This window comes from Cyanistes caeruleus, chromosome 15 (genome assembly GCF_971803275.1).
Source record: "Cyanistes caeruleus chromosome 15, bCyaCae1.hap1.1, whole genome shotgun sequence".
Taxonomy (NCBI): domain Eukaryota; kingdom Metazoa; phylum Chordata; class Aves; order Passeriformes; family Paridae; genus Cyanistes; species Cyanistes caeruleus.
Window position 1 is genome coordinate 3,724,984 of NC_141715.1, and position 22,248 is coordinate 3,747,231.

Sequence of the window (22,248 nt, forward strand, 5' to 3'; positions counted from 1 at the left end):
GTGACACTCTGTGATGCTCCAGCCCTTGCCTTGGAGAGCATCACTCATGTTTCTCATCCCACTTCTCTGCTTACAGACACGATGTCTCTTCTGTACATGAGCTGGCCTGAGCTGAAGGATTCCACGCTCCTACAGCAGCGTCATGGAAAACACCACTTGCCACAGCACAGAACGAGGTGGGTTGGGAAGTTTTGCAGAGACTGAGACAGCAAAGCCATGGGGATCTGCTGTTCCTTGGCTTCAGGATCCTAATTCTGGCTCTGTTCTCCTACACCTTCGATTACAGTTCCTATAACGCAGCTGAACAACCTGCTGTGCAACCTTCCTCCACAGGGATTCATGGGCATATTTTGAAAGCCTCTTTGCTCCAAGCCCCCACAAAAAAAAAAGGAAAATCAAACCAAACATACTTTGGAATAAGCTACTGGAGCAGATGACTTGGAAATGGCTAGCGCTGGCGTTGGATGCAGGCATATATCCCCTGATTCTGTGGACTTGAAAGCAAGTGAGCACAGTGATTGTGGTAGCAGGTCTTCTGTCCTTCTTACAGAGATAAAAGCAAGGAGCAGACTGGATTTTTGTGGGAGAGAGAGCTTTTCAAGAAATGCCCTCCTTGAAACCTCTTATGGAAATAAAAGGAACATCTACAGCTGTGAAAGAAGCTAAAAAAGCTGTCCCTCCCACAGCCTGGGACAGTCACTGCAAAGTTGGGATTTGTTCTGTGTGTTTGGACATGAGGGGTACAGTCTCCCTATGGATCCTGGGGGAGGGAAATAGGGCATTGCACAGAAAAAAAGAGCTCTTGAGGGAAGGCCACAGCATTTACTGCCGTGTTTTGTGTGGGTGCTAAGGGTGGGGGAAATAGAGGAGGGTAAAATGACATCTGGGGGCTTAGTAATAAATTGAGATAAAGTCTCAACATCTCCCTGGGGTGATTTTAAATGGGGTCTGTGTGTCTGAAGATCCAAGGGGGTTTGCAGGGAGGAGGATGTTTGTCTGTCTGGGACAACAGTGCTTTTGGGCAGGGATTCAGCCACATCTAGAAATAACATGGGATAAAATTCTTTCTGCAACAGCAGAGCTGTGACCTTTGGGGTTATTTCACTTTCTAAAGGAAAGCTGAATTCCTCCTTTGGGAATCAATGGAAAAGCATTCCTTGAAATATGACCAAACACTCGGCATGTTCTCTGCTGGTGACAGCACTGCGGAATGCAGTGGAGATGAGCGCTCCTCTTTCCCAATATCCCTTCCCAGCTGGGGTTTCCCAAGTACTCTTGGATGATGGTGGTTTTTGAGGACATCAGAGTCATCAAATTTTTGAGGATGTGCAGCTCATCAAATGCTGGCATCAGTGCCTGGAAGAGATGGGGTCCCTTTGGAAATGCAGCAAGAATTTTCCATGCTTCCTGGAAGCTGTGCCGGGAGGATGCGATTCCCGGCTTCTTGAGGAGGTGCAGAGCTCTCTGCTAATCCTCTGCACCCCAAGCCCTGCCTGTGCCAGGGAAAGGAGTGTGCAGGTTCTGGCTATGAAGTTTAGGCAGCCTCTTTCTGGCAGCCTCTGCCTGGATTTGGCAGGCAGGGGGACTTTGTGACATTTATTTCTTGTCTCTGGGAGCGTGGAAGAGCCTCAAATGTCCTGACCTTGTGCCATGCCTGCTGTGACACTGAGAAGGTGGCTTGTGCTGTGCTAGTCTGGAGCAAAGAACACTTCCTTCTGCATTTCACACCAAACTGATGGGAGCACGATGAGAGAATTGCTGTGGTGACATCAGGTGGAACAAACTCACAAAGCAAATTGAGCAAGTCGAGACACAAAAAGGCTGAAGCTTTTTAAAGGGGAAAAAAGAGCCCTGGGTGTGCTGTGAGCCACATGCTGCCTCCTGAGGGTCTGGGCTTGTGCTGTCAGGAAAGACAAAGCTGCCAAGACCTTGCTTGGTTGTTTGGGGTTTTTTTGAGCCAGGTTGACATATCCTGAGAAAGCAGAGTGTTGTATGCTACGGGCCAGGTGCTGGTGGCACAAGCTGGGAGGTGAATGGCTCCTGAATATGACTGGTAATCAAAATCACATTTGAGAGCCTCTGTGGAGCTCTTTGTAAAAAAACATAACAATTTAACTTGGCTCCCAAATGAGAATGCCACTGACAAGGCACTCCAGGCTGGCCAGCCCTGCGGGCCAGGGCGAGTTCCTGGTGGAGACACTTCTCTGCCCCTTGACAGCACCCTCTGCTCCTCTCCAGCTGCTGTGTGTGCTCCAGGTGCAGCCCTGCCTGCTTCCCCAGGCCTTTCTGCAGCTCTTCAGTGGTCCCCTGGGCTCCCCCATGTAGGAAGATGCTGGTGTGGAAGGAGGGGCACATCCCCTGTGTGTTCACTGGCTGGTGAGCAGAGGTGGAATCCTCTTCCACTTCATCCCTGCAGCAACTGAGCCCATGTTTCCCTCTCAAAGATGTCCATTCTCTCGCCTCCAGAGCTGTTTCTCTCAGCTTTTTGCCCCTGCTGCTGGAAAGCTGCACAGAGCAAAATGCTGGTCTCTGACTGCTGCTTTGAGTTGATTTTTCAGTGAGGTGCTGGATGGGCATTTTGGGCCTTTCTGCCTTGATTTTCTGGGGCTCTCAGATCTTCTGCCTTGAGGAAACTGTTAGAGCTTTAGAAATAGTCCTTTACCCACTTCCTTGCACAGCACAGAGACAACAAAGCCTGCTTGCTCCAGCTTCCCCACTCAGCTTTTCGGGGAAAGCTTTGTCAGGGCATCCCGTCGTGGATGAATTTGGGGTTTTAATTGCACCATCTGTTTTTCCTCTCAGCTAATGTTTGCTTGAAGGCTCTTAAAATGCAAACAAAGCTGAACTGCACAAATCTGGAGCCATGCACACAAGTAAGGTCTGTGAGAACTGGGTTCAGGATTATCCCATCGTTCCACCCTCTTGGGTGGGAGCTCATGGAGAGCTGTGCACAGACAGTGAGAGTGCTGAAGGTGCTGCCTGGTGTGTGCAGAGCCTCCTGAAACATCTGGAAACAAATCAGGCATGAGAATGGTGCTGTGGTGGAGCTGGAGCACTTTCTACTATGGGCTCTGGGATGTCCAGGTGTGTTTGGTGTGAGAATGGCAGGAAATGTTCCATTTTCTAAGTTCTTGGGACATCCTTGAAAAGGAAATCCTGAACACTTTTAGTTGACTCAAAAGAGCTACTGTAATAAAATTGGGATGGTTGTCGTTTTTTGAGTGTTAAGCATTTTAATCTAGATCTAAGCTGAATATTTTATTTTATAGAATTGGTGAAATATATGGAAAAATAATCTTGAAATAGATAACCAATGGGGAAAAAAATTTGCAACAAATTTCTGAAGAAGAAAATCAGAAATTTCAGGAAAAGTCATCAAAATTGAAGCATTTTGATATAAAAATATGTTTGACAAAGCAGCTTTTCCTGTGGAAATCTGCGCAGCTGGGGGAGCTCCTGGGAAGGGGAGTGTGTGAAGCAGGCAGAGGGGGTTGCTTGAAAGAAAATGCTTTCATTTTTCACTGACACATGTCAGCTGAACTGACACAAATCCCAGCTCTAAATTTTTCTCTTTTTGGAGATTTGGGGTAGCTTTGTGTGTGCATCCAGGAGACTGGAAAGAGCCAGAGAGCTGCAGCAGCCGAGTGCCCTGGGCTGGATGAATTTTCAGCCATTGTTTAAATGTCACTTTGTTGAAATCCTTTTGGACATTTTGTTTGTAGATCAGATCCTGCCCTCGCTCAGGAAGGCTGGAAGCCTCCAGAGCTGCTCTCAGCAGGGTCTGGTGTTATAGGTGATGTGTGTTTTGCCTGACACCAACCAAGCCTGACTGATTATTTGGAGGAGAATTGGATGGCAGTGCAGAGAGACTGTTATTAAACTGGACACCTGTGGATCCTTCTCAGTGTGCCTGTGTGCTACAAGCCCACACCAGTCTCCACAGTGTCTAAAGCCAGCAGGAAATGTTGGTGTCACACTTTGGACTTGGACAGCATAATTATCATCTCACCCCTCCCTCTTACCTCAGTGTGATTTGCTGCCAGTGTTGTATTAGCAAAAAGGAAGGGGGAAAAAAAAGAGTAATTTTTCCAGTGTACATACAGTAATAGAGATGTTTGTATGGCAGTTGTGAGTGGCGTAATCTTGGTTGTTAGACAGCTTTAAGTGGGATTTGAAACAGGCAAAGATGCCAAAATAAATAGCAACGAGATAGATGCACTATTAGGCACAGCTTGTTTGAATTGCTCAGTTCAGGAAGAATTTACCTGGCTTGTGATGCACTGGCAGTACTAAATGAGAGGGAAAAAGGGGTATGGCCCTGGTGGGTAATGCCACCAAGGAAAGAGCCAGCACCACATCTCAAGTGTTGCACCAGGCAAAACTTTTGAAGCAGCTGTATCTGCTCAGTCTTCCTTGGCTGCTGGGCTTGGGCTTCATGATGTTCCCCATGGAGAGAAGGTTTGGCACTGTGCTCTGAGCCTGGAATCCAGCCAGGTGCTCATTTGCCCATCCCTGGAGAAACACAATCCCAAGGGTTGGTTGTTACGCTTTTATCTTTGCTGGGTTGATTTGGATGTTTTTCTAGATGTTTTTCTTTTTCCTGCTTTTTTTCAGTCATTTTAATCCAAAGCTGATGTAAGTATCCACTCACCCTTCAGCCCCAGCCTAGGCTACCACACCCCAGTCTCACAGGGGACCTGCTCCTTCCCAGTGACTGGTGTTTAGCGCTTGGGCCACTGGAGCTGAGATGCCATTTGCACCTCCCAGGTGTGCAGATGTATCATTGGAGCAGCTTTTACCAACAGCATCACATTTCTCACTTGAAGCCCCAGTGTGAACCCTGGTGAGAGGACATGTGGCCACTGGGAGAGGGGCCACAGCAAAGCAGGCAGTCAGAGGCAGGTGATGCGTGGGAGGACGCGTGTCCTGCCAGTGAAGAGCCGTATTCTGTATTCCAGCCAAAAGCGGCCCATCTTCCTGCCTCTTCTGCAAACAGAAGCCTCTTTCCTATCTCCAGCAATGACCTCTGCACATGTGACATTCAACAGAGAAAACCATAATTGCATAAGCTAATGATTTCCAGAACAAAAGCTTTCCCAAGGCTATGTAAAAATGGCTGGTGTTTGTCAGCGCCGGGTACACAAAGAAAACAGAAATATCAGGGCCAGCTGGTTTGTATATTTTCAAGTCAATCTGCTGCTGGTAAAGTTCTAATTGACCAACCTCTGACATGGGAGTCCTGGCTGTGTGAGGCAGGCGCCTCTTCACAGACATTGCTTGCCTCAACTTCCACCACTCGACTGGAGGGGTTTTCTCTGATACTCTCTTTTTTATTTCTGGTTTTATTTCTGCCCATGTAATTACTTGTTCTCTTAATTCCTAAAAAGAAAAGAAGCAAACTGAAGCAACTTGGCTGAAAAGATAGATGAAGAGCTGCTTCTATACAGGAGATCATCAGGAATTAATTTCTGACAGTCTTGCCTTGGTGCAGTCCAGACTTCATTAGAGCATTTGCAAAACTCCTCCTGGCAGTGAGGCACGCAGCGGAATAATTTGTATTTCCCTATAGATTTTACTGGGATCTGCCTCTAGGTTTGGCTGGTCTCATTTAGGAACGTTTGTGTTGTTTGCTGCTGCATGGAGGGGACTCTTTGTGCTGTCTTTTGCATAACAAAACTGTGTGTGCATTCAGCAGGGCACACAGAAGCCCGGTGGCTGAGGAGGTGGTGAGTGCTCAGTGTGGTTTGTAGGATAGATGGAGAAGCAGAGTGAGAAGATGACAGGATGCTGCTCACGGCCATGAAAGGATCTGAGCTTGGTGCTTGTGACTCTGGTGTAAAGAAAAAAGGTCTTGGTCACAGAGGTGAGTGTGTGGAGCTGGGCATGCACCCATCCTTACCTGAAACAGGCTGTGCATCCTCCCCCTGGACATCCCCACTTGCCTTGTGTGTGTGATGTGGTGCTGCAGCTCCTGAAGGACACTCAGAATTGTGTGAGGTTTTCAAATCTTGATCAGCCAAATCAATATGAGAGCTGAAACCAGCCTGCAGTGCCTTTGGAGGGGTGGTGATTACCTGCAGGAAAACTCCTTCTAGCTTTGCTAAATATAACAAAAAATACCCAGAGCACAACATGTGTCATGGCATGGAGAGGGTGGACAACTTATCTGATAAGCTGCTGGAAATGTGAATTTTGGCCTGGCTGCAAGCTGTGGTGTTAACCCCTTCGGGTACCTGTGTGGTATTAGACACGGCATTAGTGTCACTTCTGTGCACATAATTATGTGTAGCAGCTTCTTTCAAATAGTTTGAGGCAATGAAATGACTGTAATTAGGCTGCCAGGTATGACATAAAGATAAAAACAGCCCCCCAAACACTCAACACGTTAAGTCAGAACCTTAGAACTAAGAAAAGTTTAGAGAACCTAAACATTTTTTTTATGTTTTATGAAAACTAGAGGCCTAGTAGCAGTGTGGTGTGACTCCCACAAATCCCACAGATGACTTGCAGGGGTGCTGGGGCTGCAGATGTCCCCTCCTGTTGTTCCCTCACTTTGCAGTGATGCTGAACCAGCCACATGTCCCTGTGGGAAGCTGGCCCCACTAAAAGTCAGGCAACTCTTGTTGAGATTGAGTTTTCTGCAGAGGAAGAAGGAAAAAAGAAGAAGGAAAAGAAGCAGGACACTGCCTGTGGAGTGGTGTGGGAGCCCACAAAGCGAAGGAGGCCAGAGGCTCTTGCAGCAGCAAAGCCCAGCCGGCCACTCTCGCTCCCGTGGAGCTCCACAGGGTCTCTGATCCACGTGTGGCAGCCAGCCCAGGCTTTGGCCAGCCAGGACTGCTGTGCTGGGTTTATTAGCAGGTTCCCATAGCACTGCCCTCCCCAGGCATCCTCTCCTCCCCAGCAGTGCTGCCCGCTGACCTTCCAGAGCCGTTTGTTCACCGGGAGAAGCTGCTGGGTATTTACCAGGAGCTTCGTTCCTATTTCAGCTCCCAGGCTCCCAGTGCAAACACCAACGTGAATCTTTCAGTAAACAGGCAGGCACTGGAGGGGAGGGAAGGATTAGAAACTCCGAATAATGACTGAAATGTCAGACATTTATTATTAAGTCGGTCCCGATGTTGACAGCTGAACATTCAATATTAAAAGCATCCTTGATCATAAAAGCCAAAGGCAAACCTGATTCTTAAATATCCCAGTTGTTCTTTTTGACCTAGTTTTTGATGTCTTAAGGAGGAACTAAAATTTTAGAAAATATTTACAGACATGAGAAATGCAGGATTTCATCACGGCTGGTGACTTCATGGATCTGCCTGGGGCAAGGACAGCAATTAAAGAGCAGGAGGGCAAACAAGTCCCACATTTCCCTCGCAGAGGTATTGTCAGTCTGGGAAGATGAAGCGTGCATGTTAGGGCTGGAAGAGCAAGAAGTCACCAAGTCTCAGCATGAGGCTTAGAGGGGCTCTGATGGCTCTCAGGATGTTAAAGGAGTAGTTATGAGCGAGGCTGAGGCTTGCCAGGAGCTATAAAGGTGAAATGATCAGTGTTGTGTTGTGTGTCAGTGAAGCAGAAATGCCAAAGAACTGCTCTGAATAGCGCATGGTCTTTGTGGGTCAAAGTCCCCTACGAGAAGGCTGGTGGAAAAGGCTTGATGGAATTTACCCCAAGCATCAGATTTCAGGTTTGGATTAGGGTAAGAAGACAGCAGTAGGAACAGGGAGAAGGAGAGAAAGTCTGACTTAGCAGGAGATGGAAGGGAGGGAGAAAATTGCTTACTGAAGATTGAGGCAAAACAGGCTAAGTGTGAAGCTCTTGCACTGTGTAAAAAGCTACTGAAAAGAGGAAGAAAATGTTTTTTTTCCTCTGTGTCTTTCTTGGTTAGGAGAAGATGTCATGAGCCAAACCAGAAAGACACAGACGCTGGGAAATGGTTTCTTAGGGAAGTTGGAGAAATTCCGTTACTGAAAACATTTGAAATAAAGTGGAAAAATACCTGATAGAGCTTTGAGTTCCTTAGGCTCTTTCAAGCTTTATTTTAATTAATTTTTATTTTTATTAATGGTGACATTACCATGAAGTTAGAGGGATGGCACAGCTGTTGATGGCTTTTTGGAAGGGTTCAGCTCCAGAGCTGCAGGGTCAGACACTGCCAGAACCAGCTCTGAGGGAAAAGCCTTGGGCTGAGACCACAGGCCTTGGTGGCTGAGTGTTGAGGAGAGAATGGAAGCTGCAAACAGAGAAAGGCATCTCTTGGTATTTAATTGGGATCCTTGTACCTTATGGAAGCACTCCAGACACTTCACCAGTTTTCCTGTGGCACAAACAGATTTTTCTGATTCCCAGGTTCAGGAGGGGTGGCAGAATGTGACTGAGACCTCCAGCCCAGCTGACATGATCCAGATGGGTGTGTGGGGACAGTTATGCCCCTCTGTATGTGGCCACAGAGAGGGACATGTGACCCCTCAGCCAGGGAGCAGCTCCTTGCCCAGATAATTCCTGCCTGGCTCTGCCAATGGGGATGTGATGCCCCTGAGTCCTTGGCCACCACCTTGAACTGTGGAGGGGGTTGCCAGACCCTCAGATCTCCCAGCAGAACTACCCAAACAGCCTAATTTTGATGCTGGACGTGGGGGAGCTGGGAGGATCTGAGGGGATGGCCTCTGTTTTGTGGCAATTCACATCTCCACATACCTCTGGTGTTCACGGTGCCCTCGGGAGCTGCACAGCTCTGTTCTCTTGCTGAAGGACATATTGTGCTGGAAGCACAGTGCTTGGCTGGATGGACCTTTGGGGCTAAACCAGCCATTCCTATATACTCATTTAAATTTCATTGATTTTTCTGAAGAATTATTTCTCCCTTGATGGTCTAGGAATAAAACCTCTTGCCCTGACTGGCTCAACAACCCCATGATTTCTGTCTATTGACAAGGTGGTTTTCACACTCTGTCTCAACACAGGCAAGTTATTCTTCAACATGCTCGATCAGAGGAAGAGAAAATTACATTTTATGTACCTCCTGCCGCCTCCTGTTACATCTCCCCTCCCGGATTTCCAGTGGCAGGTGTTTGTGCAGGATCCCATCTACAGCCTGGGAGCGAGTTACTCAGCACCAGGTTTTCACAGGAATATCTCCTCTCAGTGTGGGCAATGCCCAATTAGGCACATTGCCAGGCTACAAGTTTGCAGTGACATTTTTAATTTTCCTCTGAGGTCTCTGGCCTTATCTTTCCCGAAGCAAAACAGCTTGTGTGGCTACTCTTTGTCTGATTTGTGGCTTATTTCTCATGGTGCAGCCAAACGTGAGCGAGGCGAAGGGGGACGTGGAGTGGCACTGCCCCTTCTGTGCAGAGCACACGTGTCAGGCTGGTGACCTGGAGTCAAGGGCTTGTTTGAAGGCTTCTCCAAGCTCAAACCCTTCGTACAGCAGCAGCAGAGAGGGAGTGTGAAAGGCGGTGCAGTGACCCTGCAGGTGTATGACAGCAGGTTTGCTGGGTTACCTGGGGATAATGTGACACCGGTGCTGTTTGGGAAGGACCTTTCTGGCCATCATATATCCTGTCAGAGGGTTGGATGAGGAAGCCTTCATGGCTTGCAGAATTGCAGCCACACTGTTTCCAGCTGCAACCATTGAAGACCCAGATTTGGAGCTCATTTCCTTTGTTTCAACTTCAGTGGGTCATCCCAGCAGTGTTTTGCATAAGCAAGCAAGAATCACGAGCTTAAAATAGGCACAAAATCCCGAAAGTGATGAACTGTGGCTCACAGAGGCTGTACATACCATGCCCCAATGACGAGGAACTTGTTTGCATGGGAAAATGCTCCTGCTGTGGGGACTGAGGGTGACTTTGCTCTCATGGGCCTTATTTCTGAGAGTGGCAGTTCAACTATGCAACTTTAAATATATGTTTCCTTGCCCACATGTCCTATTTAGGCCAAAGCCTCTGCCTGTAAGAGAGCTGGAAAAGCCTGGAACTGCCTTTGAAGTCAATTAGGTGCCTGTAAGGCAGGATTAATCTTTGAAAGGAGTTAGAACAGGGTAGGGAGCATGTCAGTGCTGGAACCAGAAGGTTTTTCTGCCCCAGTGCCTATAGAGGTGAATAGAACTTTTCTTAACAGCATTTTTGGAATTTATTTGTAACCAAATAGTCCCTTTCCTTTGCCAAGGGGTTGGGGTGATTTGTGGCTCTGGACTAAAAAGCAATGGCAGAAACACTGGTGCACTCATTATGACCAAATCAGTTTATGCTCAATGTTTCATTTTTTTTTCTCAGAAAGACCTTGGCCTTGAGCTGTATCTTAGTTTATATGCTCCTCTTGTCTCTCTCACACTGCCAGGCAAACTGGAAAGCTCAGGCATGATAGTGATTGTTTCTGAGCATCAAAATGAGAAGATGCTGTTGAAAGGGAGAAGCTGAGCTCAGGGCACTGGAGATGTCAGTAGCCCGAGAAGGGTTGGAGGGCAGAACTCTGGGGTTCTGTCCCGTTCTGGTCTGATTTGGTTTGATTTAAGACACTGTAGCTGCATGGTTCCTGGAGCTTCCCAGACAGGATGAATGTGTGTGCTGCTCCCTAAAGGAACCCATCCACACTGGCAGGGTAAGACCCCTCCTCCCCTCTTGCACTGTGTGGGTTCTGCTGGCAGGTGGAGGAGAGGAGCTCCTGGTGCAGATGTTTTCTTTCCTTGCTGTGTTGCCACTGGCTGGTGTTGATGCAGGTGCAATGTCCTGAGCCAGCCAGGAATGCCAGCAGAGGCCACAAGAGTCACTATAGCTCCATCCCCTTGGAAATGTGCACTGAACAATCCCTTTGGCTACCAAATTCCTGTCTGCTTGTGACCAGGAGTGGGGTGAGGAAAGAGAGAGAACTCCTGCCCAAGCCCTGGGGCAGCCAGAAGCATTTCCAGCCCAGCAGCAGCTGCAGCAGTGCTGGTGCAGCTCCCTGTGGTGCCTTGCTGGGGCCGGATCCAGAGCTCTGCCCAATCCACAGGTATTGGCACACCGAGTCAGGCGTCTGTGCCATCTCATGCCATGTGCAATAACTCATTCCCTGCCTTTGGACATTCCCAGCACGTGGCCATCAGTGCAAGGGCTGTGGGACATCTTTCTCTGCCCCAGCCATGCCTTGCCTAATGCTTCAGTCCCGCCTTGGCTCCTTCAGCACCATGTTTCTGTCCCTGATGTGCCCAACTTGAGGCATCCTGGCTTTTACTTTCAGGTCCTGGAATCCTTCCTCTGGAGTTAAACACCGTCTGCCCCTGCTGGGGCATTAGTTGTGGGGGACAGTGCCCCAGAGCATGTGATAGGGTGTGGAGGGAGGCTGCTGCTTCCCTTCTCCTTATGGATAATGGCTTCAGAAAAAAGGGCTGATAGGGGGTCACTGATTAATGCATCAGATCTCAGTCCATGAGAGTGATGCCACCTGCAAGCTGGACACTTACACTGACCTAATGCCTTTGTGGCTTCAAGCCACATCGTACCATCTGCCAGCAAAGGAGAGCTTCCCAGCACCCCACCACGCAGGTGTGGGGGTGGATCACCACCTAAATCCATGCCAAGGTGTGCTGGGAAGGGTCCAGCCTTCTCTCAGAGGCCAGCAGCCTGTTTGGGTTAAACCTCACAAGTGATTTTCTATTTGTGGCATCCTTTTGCAGCTAGAAAAGTGCTGAGGTTACTGGAAAAAGTCTGCAATCCATCCCTGCTGAGCCGTGCTACAACAACAGGTTATTGTTCTGGCGTAGGTGAAGGGCAGGACCTTTGCCTGGGAGCTTTCCAGGAGCTGTGCTCTTAGCTGGAAGGAAGCAGAACTTCTCAGCATTGAATCCACCTGCAGTGCTAATGCCAACCGCAGCGCCGGGAGGTCTCCAACAGCGTGCAGAGCGTCAGGAATCCAGCTTCACGTGCCAGCACCATGCAGAGCTGGCACTTCCAGCCCCTCCTGTCCTTGCTGTAAGTGGAGTGTGCCTGATGAAAGATAAAGGCCAGAAAAGTAGTGTTGAGACATTGGCAGGGCTGCTTCGCTGTCTGTGGAACACTTTGGATGCTCCCGACTCCTGGAAGCTTACTGTCTTTTGACAGAGAGAAATACAAACTATTGCTGTCATCTGACTTCTCTGTAACAGCTCAGAGACATTAGAAAGCAAAAGCTGAGATCTCAATTCAAGTGTGCAGCTCTGGTTGTGGCTATTTGTGCCATGTCTGTGGTTATCAGGGCGGTTTCAGCCCACCACTGAGAAGTGTCCTCTCTCTTATTTAGCAATGATCCCGCTCCAGCCCCACTAAGCCCTGGGGACAGCCTCTCTGTATCGGTGCAGAGCCACTTCCAGCTCATTCCCATGCATTTGCCAAGGACAGCTTTTCCCTGTGTAGCCTGAGCTGTGGTTTAGATGAAAAGAAATTTGCAGTTTAAAAGCATCCTTCCATTTCAGTCAGACTTTTCCTTTGCAGAGCACTAGCGCTGTCATTTCCCACTCGGGTGGAACCAATTGGCATTTCCTTCGGTGGCCTCAAGCTTGGCAGCGTGACCCTCTGCCACAGCAGTGCTGCTGTGCTGGGCTGGCAGCTGCCTCTCCACCATGACAAAACTGTTTGCATTTGCTGGCGCTCCTGATACCTCTCGTTGAGGCTGTCACAACAGCAGCAGCTGAAGTGGCTCTGTACCCATCAAGGAGAGCAGGCTCTGGATCCCTGCCCTGCCCTGGGCACTGGGACACCTCTGTCTGCATCCTTTGCCAAAGGCCAGATCTGGGAGGTGGCATGTGGAAGCATCATCGCTCACAGGAGCCTTTCCAGCAGCAGATGGGTTCCCGTGGGGTGTCTGCAAAGGGGAGCTCTCCTTGCCAGCCCACCAAAATGACTTTAATTCAGCTCCCCCAAAACAAGTCTCTTAGAACTGAACGTGCCTCATGGAAAGTGCCCTGCGGCAGCTGCAGCAAATCTGAGGAAGGCTCTGCTTATTTCCAGACTGGAAAAACAAATCTGATGTTGAAAACGTGGCTAAAATAGAAGCTTTCTTATCAGAGGAATGTTGGGGAAGGCTGCAGTGGGCAAAGGTGGTACCAAAGCTGCCTCTTCCAAGCAGGCCTGGACACAAAAATGTTTTGCAGCTCCCAGAAATTCAGGGCTTCTTCTCAGCTTGGGTCTTGCATTTCACTGAAGTCCCTCAGTCCAGTTCTAAACCTGAATTCACAGCATGCTACCATGACATCATGAAGTCAAATGCCACTGGCAGTGGAAATAGATATTGCCTCCCAGGTGGGAGCTTCAGGAAAGCGTTCCAGAAGGTGGAGGGGGAAGGGCTTCCCCAGCTGAATTTTACAAGAATTTTTACTGGCAGAAAAGTCTCAATTTAAAGAAACATGTTTTCCTGATCTGAAAATGCTCCCCTGGGCCTTCTGTCCTTAGCTGTCTGGTTTCTGTCACTCTTGAGACGTTCTTGAGGCTTGGCAGTACCCAGGGCTGCTTTGGAGATGCAACCCTGCTCTGAAAAGCTTCCACCCAACCAGCAAATCCTGGTGAAGGATTGCAGGAGAGATGCCCCTGGATGGCAGGAGGAGGGAGATGAAGGGAAGCATTGCCAGATTTCAAACCACCTGCTCCTCCTGAGGATGTGCCGGTGCTCCCAGGGCAGGCAGGCTGGGGCTGGGGCAGGAATTGCAGCACTGGGGGCAGGAATTGCAGCACTGGGGGCAGGAATTGAGCCACTGGGGCAGGAATTGAGCCACTGGGGCAGGAATTGAGGCACTGGGGCAGGAATTGTGGGACTGGGACAGGAATTGCATTGCTCTCTGCCTGAGCTTCCTCAGGGCAGTAAATGCTGAGCCCTTTGAACCATCCTTTGGGATTCTCCTCACCCACCATGTGCTCTTGGCCTTTCCATTTTTGCCCTGGCTGAGCCCCCTGGAAGCAGCCAGAAGGGAAGGAGGAGGGAGGTGGATGGCTGAGCCCTTCCTCTGATTTGGCAAATCCTATTTTTCCCTCGCTGCATCATTCAAAACGTGTTCAGGGCTTCAAACACATGGCCAGAAGCACTGCCCTGGGAAGGAGCCTGAAGAGCTGCAGCTATTTAGACAAAGAAACCAAGAATTGAAGCCATTGCTGCTGTCACTCTCCCTTTTGCTGTGTCCCTGCCAGCTCACCAGCACGGGAAACAGCATCATGGAGATGCAGGGAAGCAAGCTGGTGTCTCAGAAAAGTCAGGTTGGCTTCTGGCAGGACAGCTCCAGGCTCTGCTGGGGATCAGATGGCAGAGGAGCAGCTTGGATGAAGCGTTCCCTTCCTCGGCTTCAGGGAAAAACTCCTATGGTGGCAGAAGACCAGCTTTTGAGGATGAGTCTAAACTTTGCACCTGCACCTCAGATTTGCCCTTGGTCAAGCCAAGACTGAAGTATGGACAGGAACCACTCCCCCCTGGAAACTTGCCACTGGTTCTGCCTGATGTGCCCCTGCTGTGCAGAACTAGAGTGGCCCCTGACCTGCTGCTTCCCATAATCTCCAGGCTGATATGGACCTTGCTGTGAAACGGATGTGGCTGACATTTAGCAGGAATGCCAGTTCTCATCACAACAGTGCCTGGGGAGACGCAGGCTGCGCTCAGCCGTGCGCTGACGAGACCTGCTGCTTTGCAGGCTCGGCCAGCACCTCACTGCATCAAAGAAATGCTCTTGGCTAACACTGGGTGATGTTTCCCAGAAATGGCATGGGCAGGAAAGATGTTTTGCTTGGCATAAACTGGCCTCAGTGCACTTTGCATTGTTCTGCTGGGTAGAAGAAACCAACTGGGACGAGTCTGGGGCTAAGGCGGGTTTAGCCATGCCACAATATCCAAGAGCAGTGAAAGAAGTGTAGGGAGGATCAGTCTCCCCTCCTGCCAGCCTCACTGGCAGAGATTTCCCTGGATAAAAGCTATGCTCCATTTCTTATGATGCAGCAGTATCAGCAATATCCCAGCTGTGGGAAGCTGGATTTCCAGGATCCCCTGTGTGCAAAGATGTCAAGGCAATTCACAGTCCCCAGCCTATTTGGGACTACCACCTTTAGTGCATTAATTTTACATGTGGGCAAAGCGAGTCGTTTTTCATCTCTCCCTCGACTGCAGATACTCTTTGGCAGATCTGAGAAGAGGAGCCTGTGCTTCCCCCCCTCCAGCTGCATCTGGCCACATTTGAAATTTCAAACGAGCACTGGAGCTCTCTCAGCTGGATCATGCATATATTTTTTTTGTGTTTGTTTCAGCAACTTCATAAAGAGATACCCACAGCGAAGTCCAGGGTTTCCTAAGAACAAAGTGTTGGGTTTGCCCCAAATACAAACAGTCTGAAGGGCTGTGAATCATAGGGAGGGTTTGATCCCCAACTCCAAATGCTCTGTCCCAGGCTGTTTTGGGCTGACTCACGACAGCCCTTTGGCACAAGCAGGGGAGTGTCCAGCTCTCCAGGGAGCAGCTGGCAGCGCTGTGCCAGCGCCAGGCAGACACAGACACATCCCTCCAGTGCAGGGCACACCCGCCGGGGCCGCTCTTGTCCCTGCAGCCCCGGAGCATCCCCCAAACCTGCTCGTGGGTCCCGGGGAGTGAGGGACAGGGACGTGGCGAGGCCGAGTGTCTCGGTTACTGCACCCCAGCGGCTTCCAGCCCTCCCGGCGGGGCTGGCAGGAGCTGAGCGCCCGCTGAGCGCCCGCGGGGCCAGCGCCGCTCCCCGCCCGGCCGGGCGCGCATCCCCCGCCAGCTGCGGGATCCAGCTGCGGGATCCAGCTGCGGGATCCAGCTGCGGGATCCAGCTGCGGGAGGATCCAGCTGCGGGCCCCAGCTGCGGGAGGATCCAGCTGCGGGCCCCAGCTGCGGGATCCAGCTGCGGGATCCAGCTGCGGGATCCAGCTGCGGGATCCAGCTGCGGGAGGATCCAGCTGCGGGCCCCAGCTGCGGGATCCAGCTGCGGGATCCAGCTGCGGGATCCAGCTGCGGGATCCAGCTGCGGGAGGATCCAGCTGCGGGATCCAGCTGCGGGAGGATCCAGCTGCGGGCCCCAGCTGCGGGATCCAGCTGCGGGATCCAGCTGCGGGCCCCAGCTGCGGGATCCAGCTGCGGGATCCAGCTGCGGGCCCCAGCTGCGGGATCCAGCTGCGGGATCCAGCTGCGGGATCCAGCTGCGGGATCCAGCTGCGGGATCCAACTGCGGGATCCAGCTGCGGGCCCCAGCTGCGGGATCCAGCTGCGGGCTCGGCTCCGGCAGCTGGCCCGGCTGCGGCGGAGCAACAGCGGCCTCCAGTGCCGAAAGCTCCATCCAGGAACCCGCTCCGCGTCCTGCCCGCACCGCGCAGAGCCGCGGAACCGCGGGATGGGCGGCTTGGGAACGACCCGTACAGGGCGTCTGCTCCAGCATCCCCGCCCTGGGCAGGGACATCCTCAACGAGACCAGGTTACTCAGGTTACTCAGAACTCCCTCCAGCCTGATCTTGCATGAATCCGGGAATGGGGTAGCCACAACTTCTCTCGGCAACCTGTTCCAGTTTCTCACCATCTTCACGGTAAAAAGCTTTGTCCTAATATTTAACCTAACTCTGCCCTCTCTCAGTTTGAAGCCATCCCCACCTTGTCCCATCACGCTCAGCCCCTGTGAAAAGTCTCTCTTGGTGCCCCTTTAGACATTGGAAGGGGCTCTGAAGTCTCCCAGGAGATTTCTCTTCTCCAGGCTGAACATTCCCAGCTCTTTTGGTTTTCTGAGGCACTGAGTAGCTGTGACCTGCAGGACAAGTGTGAGGCTGGTGACTCTTGCTGCACAGGGGCCGTGCCATGGGGCACTGGCATGTGGACAAGGCTGCAGATGGGTCAGCATGGAAATGACTTCTTGGGCTCTTTCTCCTTGCAAAGGCTCTGAAGCAAGGGCTTTAGTACCCTGTATTTAGCAAATGCAATTGCAAGTCATGAGAATGCTAAAAATCTATTGGTTGAACACTGGGAGTCTAGGAAAGGAAAACAAAATTATTGACGCAAAAGAAGAGCCTCCCTGTTACGCCAGAGCCTGCCTCTCTCCTTGGGCACATCCCAGCCCTCTCCCTGGGGCTGTGTCAGTAATTCACTCACAGCTCTTTACAGGCATCACCAGAACAAGCCATGCTTTTCAGGAAGGTGCTTTGAGTTTTGGGGACAGGGGACTGCTGTGTGTGTAAGAAATCCCAGCACAAGACGTGGCGATGCTTCCATTTTATTGGGGGTTTGAGGGGTGAGGGGACAGCTTTGTGCTCTCAGCTCTGGCACGGTTGTGCCTCAGTTTAGAGCGGAGTTGACACGGGGAGTTCTGCACATTCCTCTGTTCTTGATGCGCACGTGGGTGCTTCTTTGCCTGCAAGAGAAGTTAAAAATGCTGGGGGGCTGCCTTTGGGTCTCTGAAGCACATCAGAGCCTGGCTCAGAGGGCAAAGGCAGAAAGAAAGGAAAATACTGCTTAAATCATCATCTAAGTGTTATTCACAGCAAGCAAGGCCACATATTCTTGACAGGGAGTTCAGGGTTACCGTGGACATGTGTTAATTAATTCCAATAAGCTCAAGAGTGCTTTCTGACACCTCCTGGCAGGATAATTCACCTCCGTGCTGCAGGACAGCACTGAGACACCTCTAATGCCTGTCTGACTGCAGATAATAAAGGTTATGAATTTGTTTTGTAAGTTTTTAGAAACAAAAGACCGCCACTGTGTCTCACTTGGGTTTGCCCTGCTCCCAGCCTCCCCTCATGATTGCTTCTGCAGCAAAAGTGAGGAAAATATTAAAAAGGTGCCTTAAAAAAACCTATTATCTTCTTTTTGCCTAATAGTGAACCTGATTCCTCTGAATTGCTCGATTTTCAGAGGGAATCATGATGTTTTTCTCTTTGGAAAGACAGCTCCATTTCTCAGGTGCGTTAGAGAAATGCTGGTAAAATGATTCGTGTTTTGCAAGAAGCGTTTTGCATGCTGGTCACAGTGAAGTGACCACAGGCGACAAGTGAGACGCTGCTGCCACAGGGACACGCCAGATGCTCTATTCCCAGACTCCTCGCAGGCTTCCAGCTCTTGTCAGGCCAGTTGCACACACAAAACTGCAAATGACACTTCATCTGCCTCTCGGCTGACTTCTCCCCACGGACCAAGGCTTTATAGATGAGGACACTCCGTTTATCTCTCCCCCAAGACATCTGGCGCCAGGCAGCTTCGGAGTCCTGGTGCCTGGCCCAGATGGCCCTGGCCAGGAGACCAAGTGGCTGTTCCTAACCTCAGAATTCCTTCACTTGGGAACAGAACAGGGGAGCTGCAAGGCTCGGGGCTGTGACCCACAGGAGCAGCACATTCCCATTGCAGCTGCTCACAGCTTGCACAAATGGGAGGTTTAGGAGCTCTGGGAATGCAGCGCCTGTCAACACAAGGAGGATGCAGCACCAGTTTCTCATCCATCCCATCCCTCCTCTAACTCCTGGACAGCTCTGAATACACCACCAGCTCAGTCTTTCTCTTTCTGGTACCCCAGTTTCCCTTCTTGTGAGCCCTGGATTCTCCCAGTCCCCTCTGAGGCTGCTGGGAGATGGAGCATCCTGGACACCACTTTGCACAGCTGACTGTGGAGCCTTCCCCGCTCACTTCACCCTGCTCTTGGCTCGTGGCCAAAGCCCTAATGATGTTGTGTCTGATGAACCTCCCACCCCCATCTGTTGCACAATACAGGGACAGCTGGTGCTGGGCTGCTGGCTTCCAGCAGGGTCATTACTGCCCTGCCAGGCCGTGCCGGGTCATTAACTCTGGTGCCTTTGCTGAGGAGATCCCACTCAGCCTCTCTCTGCCTGACTGCATCATACTCAGCCCTGAAAGGTGAACCAGCATTTGAGCAGGCCAGGAACAGAATATGTGGCAGCAGCCTGGGTTAATGAAGCAAAGAGGGGACAACCCAACTGACAATATTTATCCAGGCTTTTTTTTTTTTTTTTTTTCCTGGTGATGTGGATTCTGTTCCTTGTTCCTGCAGAGCCAGCAGGGAGGTGATGCTCCTGAAAGCAGAATTTGGCTCCACAAGCCCACTCATCCAGAGACAGAAAAGCTGGACTTTGAGCTTCTGCTGATGGCAGATGGGCCTGTGAGCCTGATCACCAAAAATCCCTGCCTACACTAGGTGAAGCCAAGGGTGAAGCTCCCTTAGCCCTGCAGACTGGGGCATCTGGCTCCAGATAAGTCTCAATCTTCCCAAAAGAGATTTTTGAACCACTTAATAGCATTGAGTTGGAAGTAATTCCTTCACTTGTCTGACACAGAGTGCTTCCAATGTATAAATATATTTTAAATTACCTAGGGCCCAAGCCAGATGAAATGTATCAAGTCTTGCCAGAGACACCCTTAGCATTTGGACCTGGCCTTCTGCTAGAACAGTGCAATCTGGCACCAGCACAGATTAAATATAAAGCTCATTCTTAAAAATACCCAGAGCAAATTGTATCCTTTCATATGCAGAGAAGACAGAGAGCAGAGCTCAGCTATAAATTTCTGGGGCGAAAAAACACTGAGTTTTTTCCTCAGCCACCACACATCTGAGGTCATCTGGAGAAATATTCTTCAGCCCGTGTGCTAGCTCTGGGCAGACTTGGAGGACTTTGCCATTTGTCTGAGATCCTGGATGCCTGCCAGCTCTCTCTGCTGCCTGGCAGCTGCAGGTATGGGGAGATTTTTGTTTGTGGGCAGCGTGTGTGCTGTGAGCCTCACACACCGGGCCCATTCCTCAGCTGGAGCCCAGTGCTCAGAGCAGCGGGCGCAGCAGCTGTGCTGGAGGCCAGATCCGTGCCAGATGTGCTGGGCTCGCTGCCCAAGCTCCACCCAGCTGCATGCAAACAGATTTCTTTCTAGGAAATCCCAGATATCTGCGGTAGCCCTCGTCTGTGCGGCATTTAGACTTGCAGCAGCTCCAGATACTCACAGGTTGTGAAGGCACAACAGGCACTCGTTGCTGTAGAGGATGTCATCCGTGCCACAGATGGGGTCAAACTCCCTTGTACACCCTCTTCTCAGGTTGAAACTCTCACAAGATGGCTGGAGACACGAAAGGTTAATTTTGAAAATGTTAAGCCTGTTCTCAGTTTACCAAAGGAGCTTTGCTTTCCCAGAGAGGTGCACATTTTGTCTGTCTTCATAACCCATCCTCAGAGCTCCGCTCTGGGCTCTCAGAAACACTGGGACCATCTGCCACCATCTCCCTTGGCCAGCTGAACTCCACCTGGCACTGCTGCACAGCCTTAGGAGTAACAGTGTAGAGTAAATACTGTTCCATGGGCACTGCCTGAGCACCTTATCCCCAGTTTTTATTTTTATGCCACAGCAATAGCTGGCCCCACACTTGCAATCCAGAGACTAAGGGGATTTCTGACTTTCTTGGCAGGTAACAGCAATATTTAGCTTTCTAGGAACTTTTCCTTCAGTGTTTGGGGGAAATGCAGTGGAAAAACACTATAATCACTGGGATTTTGCTGTGGCACAGCAGGTGGAAGGGGGTTCCCAGGCACTGGGAAAGATTTGGGTTGTCAGCCCACTCTGCTTCAGTGTATTTAGCAAAGGTGGTTCCCCATTGCATGGGCTAGTGCTGTCTCACTTATGCTACAGAAATGAGGAGACCTCACCTCTGTTCCTGTGACAGCAGCTGCATCCACCTTGGCATTTCCTAGAGAAAGAGGAGAGAAAGGGAGAGGCAGAGAGAGAGAGAGAGAGAAGACATCTTAGCACCCATCACTCGAGCTGGTTTCAAGGGGGACAGAATAAAGACAGTTTAGGCTGATGTCTCTATGTCTTCACTCAAACACCTTTGTCCTAGAAAAGAACTTCTTCCCTTGGATCTCTCACATTTCTCAGCTGGATTCCTCCCTGCTGTGTCAGCCCCTGGCAGAAACACTGTAATGGTGCAAGGTCCTGCCACGCCAAAATGCACTTCTGGAGATGTCACCTGCCAGCTGTCAGGGAGTAAAGGTGGCTTTTGTCCTGTCTTACCACATGTTCATGAGTAACTGAGAAACTCCTGCTGACACTGGACAGGTGCTGGAGTAAATCCAGGGTGATTTTTCTGCTGTTACTCAGTTTTTAACACAAGCAAGCAGAGCAAAAGACAAGTTGTTGAAAGTCTCTACTAGAAGGAGACCCTGAGGTTACACATCAAAGCTGGTGGGATCAAGCCATGACTTTGGTGGGATTCTCCATGGAGAAGCTGGTCCTGAGCTGGCAGCTGGGATCACATGGGTGGAGCACGAGGTAGGTGTGTTTTGAAAAACAACCTGAATTTTTTTGGCAAAAGGCAGAACTGAGAAGAAGGTCCTGGGCTTTTTTACAAACCCAGAAGTCACCTACATGGAGGATTTATACTACATCTGTATTAACAACCAGCACAGCCCAGTAGCAGTGAAATATTTTGGTGCTGAAGAGCTGGTAGCCACACTATTTAATATGTTGAGGATTTTACTTTGGGCTATCACTGGTCCAGGCCCAGGAGCTGCAGCTCACTACGTGCTCAGCTCATCTGAAATGAGCCCAGATTTTGTGCTCAGACAGCCCTGCAATGGCAGCCTCTGTGCAGTAAACAGGATGACAGAGGACCTGCTTCAGAAGCACCCTCCTGTTTGGAATGAGCCCACTAAAGCAGGACCTGAGGAGCAGCAACAGCTCATGTTCTCATCCCTCTGCACCATATGGGATTTTGAAAACACAGTTGGCTTAAACATTGGCTTTGGTAGTGAGAGCTGCATTTTCCCTCGCATAGATTCATTTCCTGTCTTCTTGGATTTGCTTTTTTAAAACCAGAATAGCACCTATTCACTCTGAAAGGATCACACTGTCCTAGAAATCACCAGTTACAGGACAAATCCTACCCCTGAAGACAGAGCGTCAGCCCAGCAGGTCTGTTCATTTTTTGGGAGCAAGTGCACCCTTTCCAAGCCTTTGCTTTGGGTTTGCTCACAGACAGGTGCAGGTTTAATGCACGCTGGTCATTGCAGCATCCCCTGCCCAGGGCCACTGCAAGGCCCCAGGAACAGCTGCTCTCTTCCCACACTCACCTTCCCATGTGGCAGACCTGGGAGCTTCAGCAAGGAGAGGAAATAGCTCCTAAGCAAAATGCTGGACTCACCTTGGTAGAAGCAGAGTGCCAGGGAGAGGAGCAGGAAGACACCAGCTACCTTCATGGTCAAGGTGACGTTCTACTGAGCACAGCAGAGAGAGCTGGGACACTCCTCAGTGTCTCAGGGATCCTGTCTCTGGCAGTCT

The 22,248-nt window shown here is 50.4% G+C and overlaps 1 protein-coding gene and 1 long non-coding RNA gene across 8 annotated transcripts in view; one reads left to right on the forward strand and one right to left on the reverse strand.

Moving 5' to 3' along the window:
• Positions 1-10,423, forward strand: part of LOC111943511 (uncharacterized) — a 42,495-nt gene extending 32,072 nt beyond the window's left edge. For 5 of the 7 annotated variants that reach the window (XR_015276876.1, XR_015276877.1, XR_015276878.1 and 2 more), the window contains exon 2: positions 77-10,423. This is a non-coding gene — a long non-coding RNA (uncharacterized LOC111943511). The remainder of the gene's footprint in view (positions 1-76) is intronic. The other 2 variants (XR_015276873.1, XR_002870925.2) reach the window with 1 other exon arrangement.
• A 6,755-nt stretch (positions 10,424-17,178) lies between these two features.
• LOC111935474 (pancreatic secretory trypsin inhibitor-like) lies at positions 17,179-22,248 on the reverse strand. The gene is made up of 4 exons (XM_023935865.2): positions 22,112-22,248; positions 20,619-20,659; positions 19,922-20,034; positions 17,179-17,332 (listed from the first exon to the last, which is right to left on the reverse strand). Exons 1-4 carry the CDS (start codon positions 22,164-22,166, stop codon positions 17,257-17,259), a joined length of 285 nt encoding a protein of 94 aa, XP_023791633.1. The 5' UTR covers positions 22,167-22,248; the 3' UTR covers positions 17,179-17,256.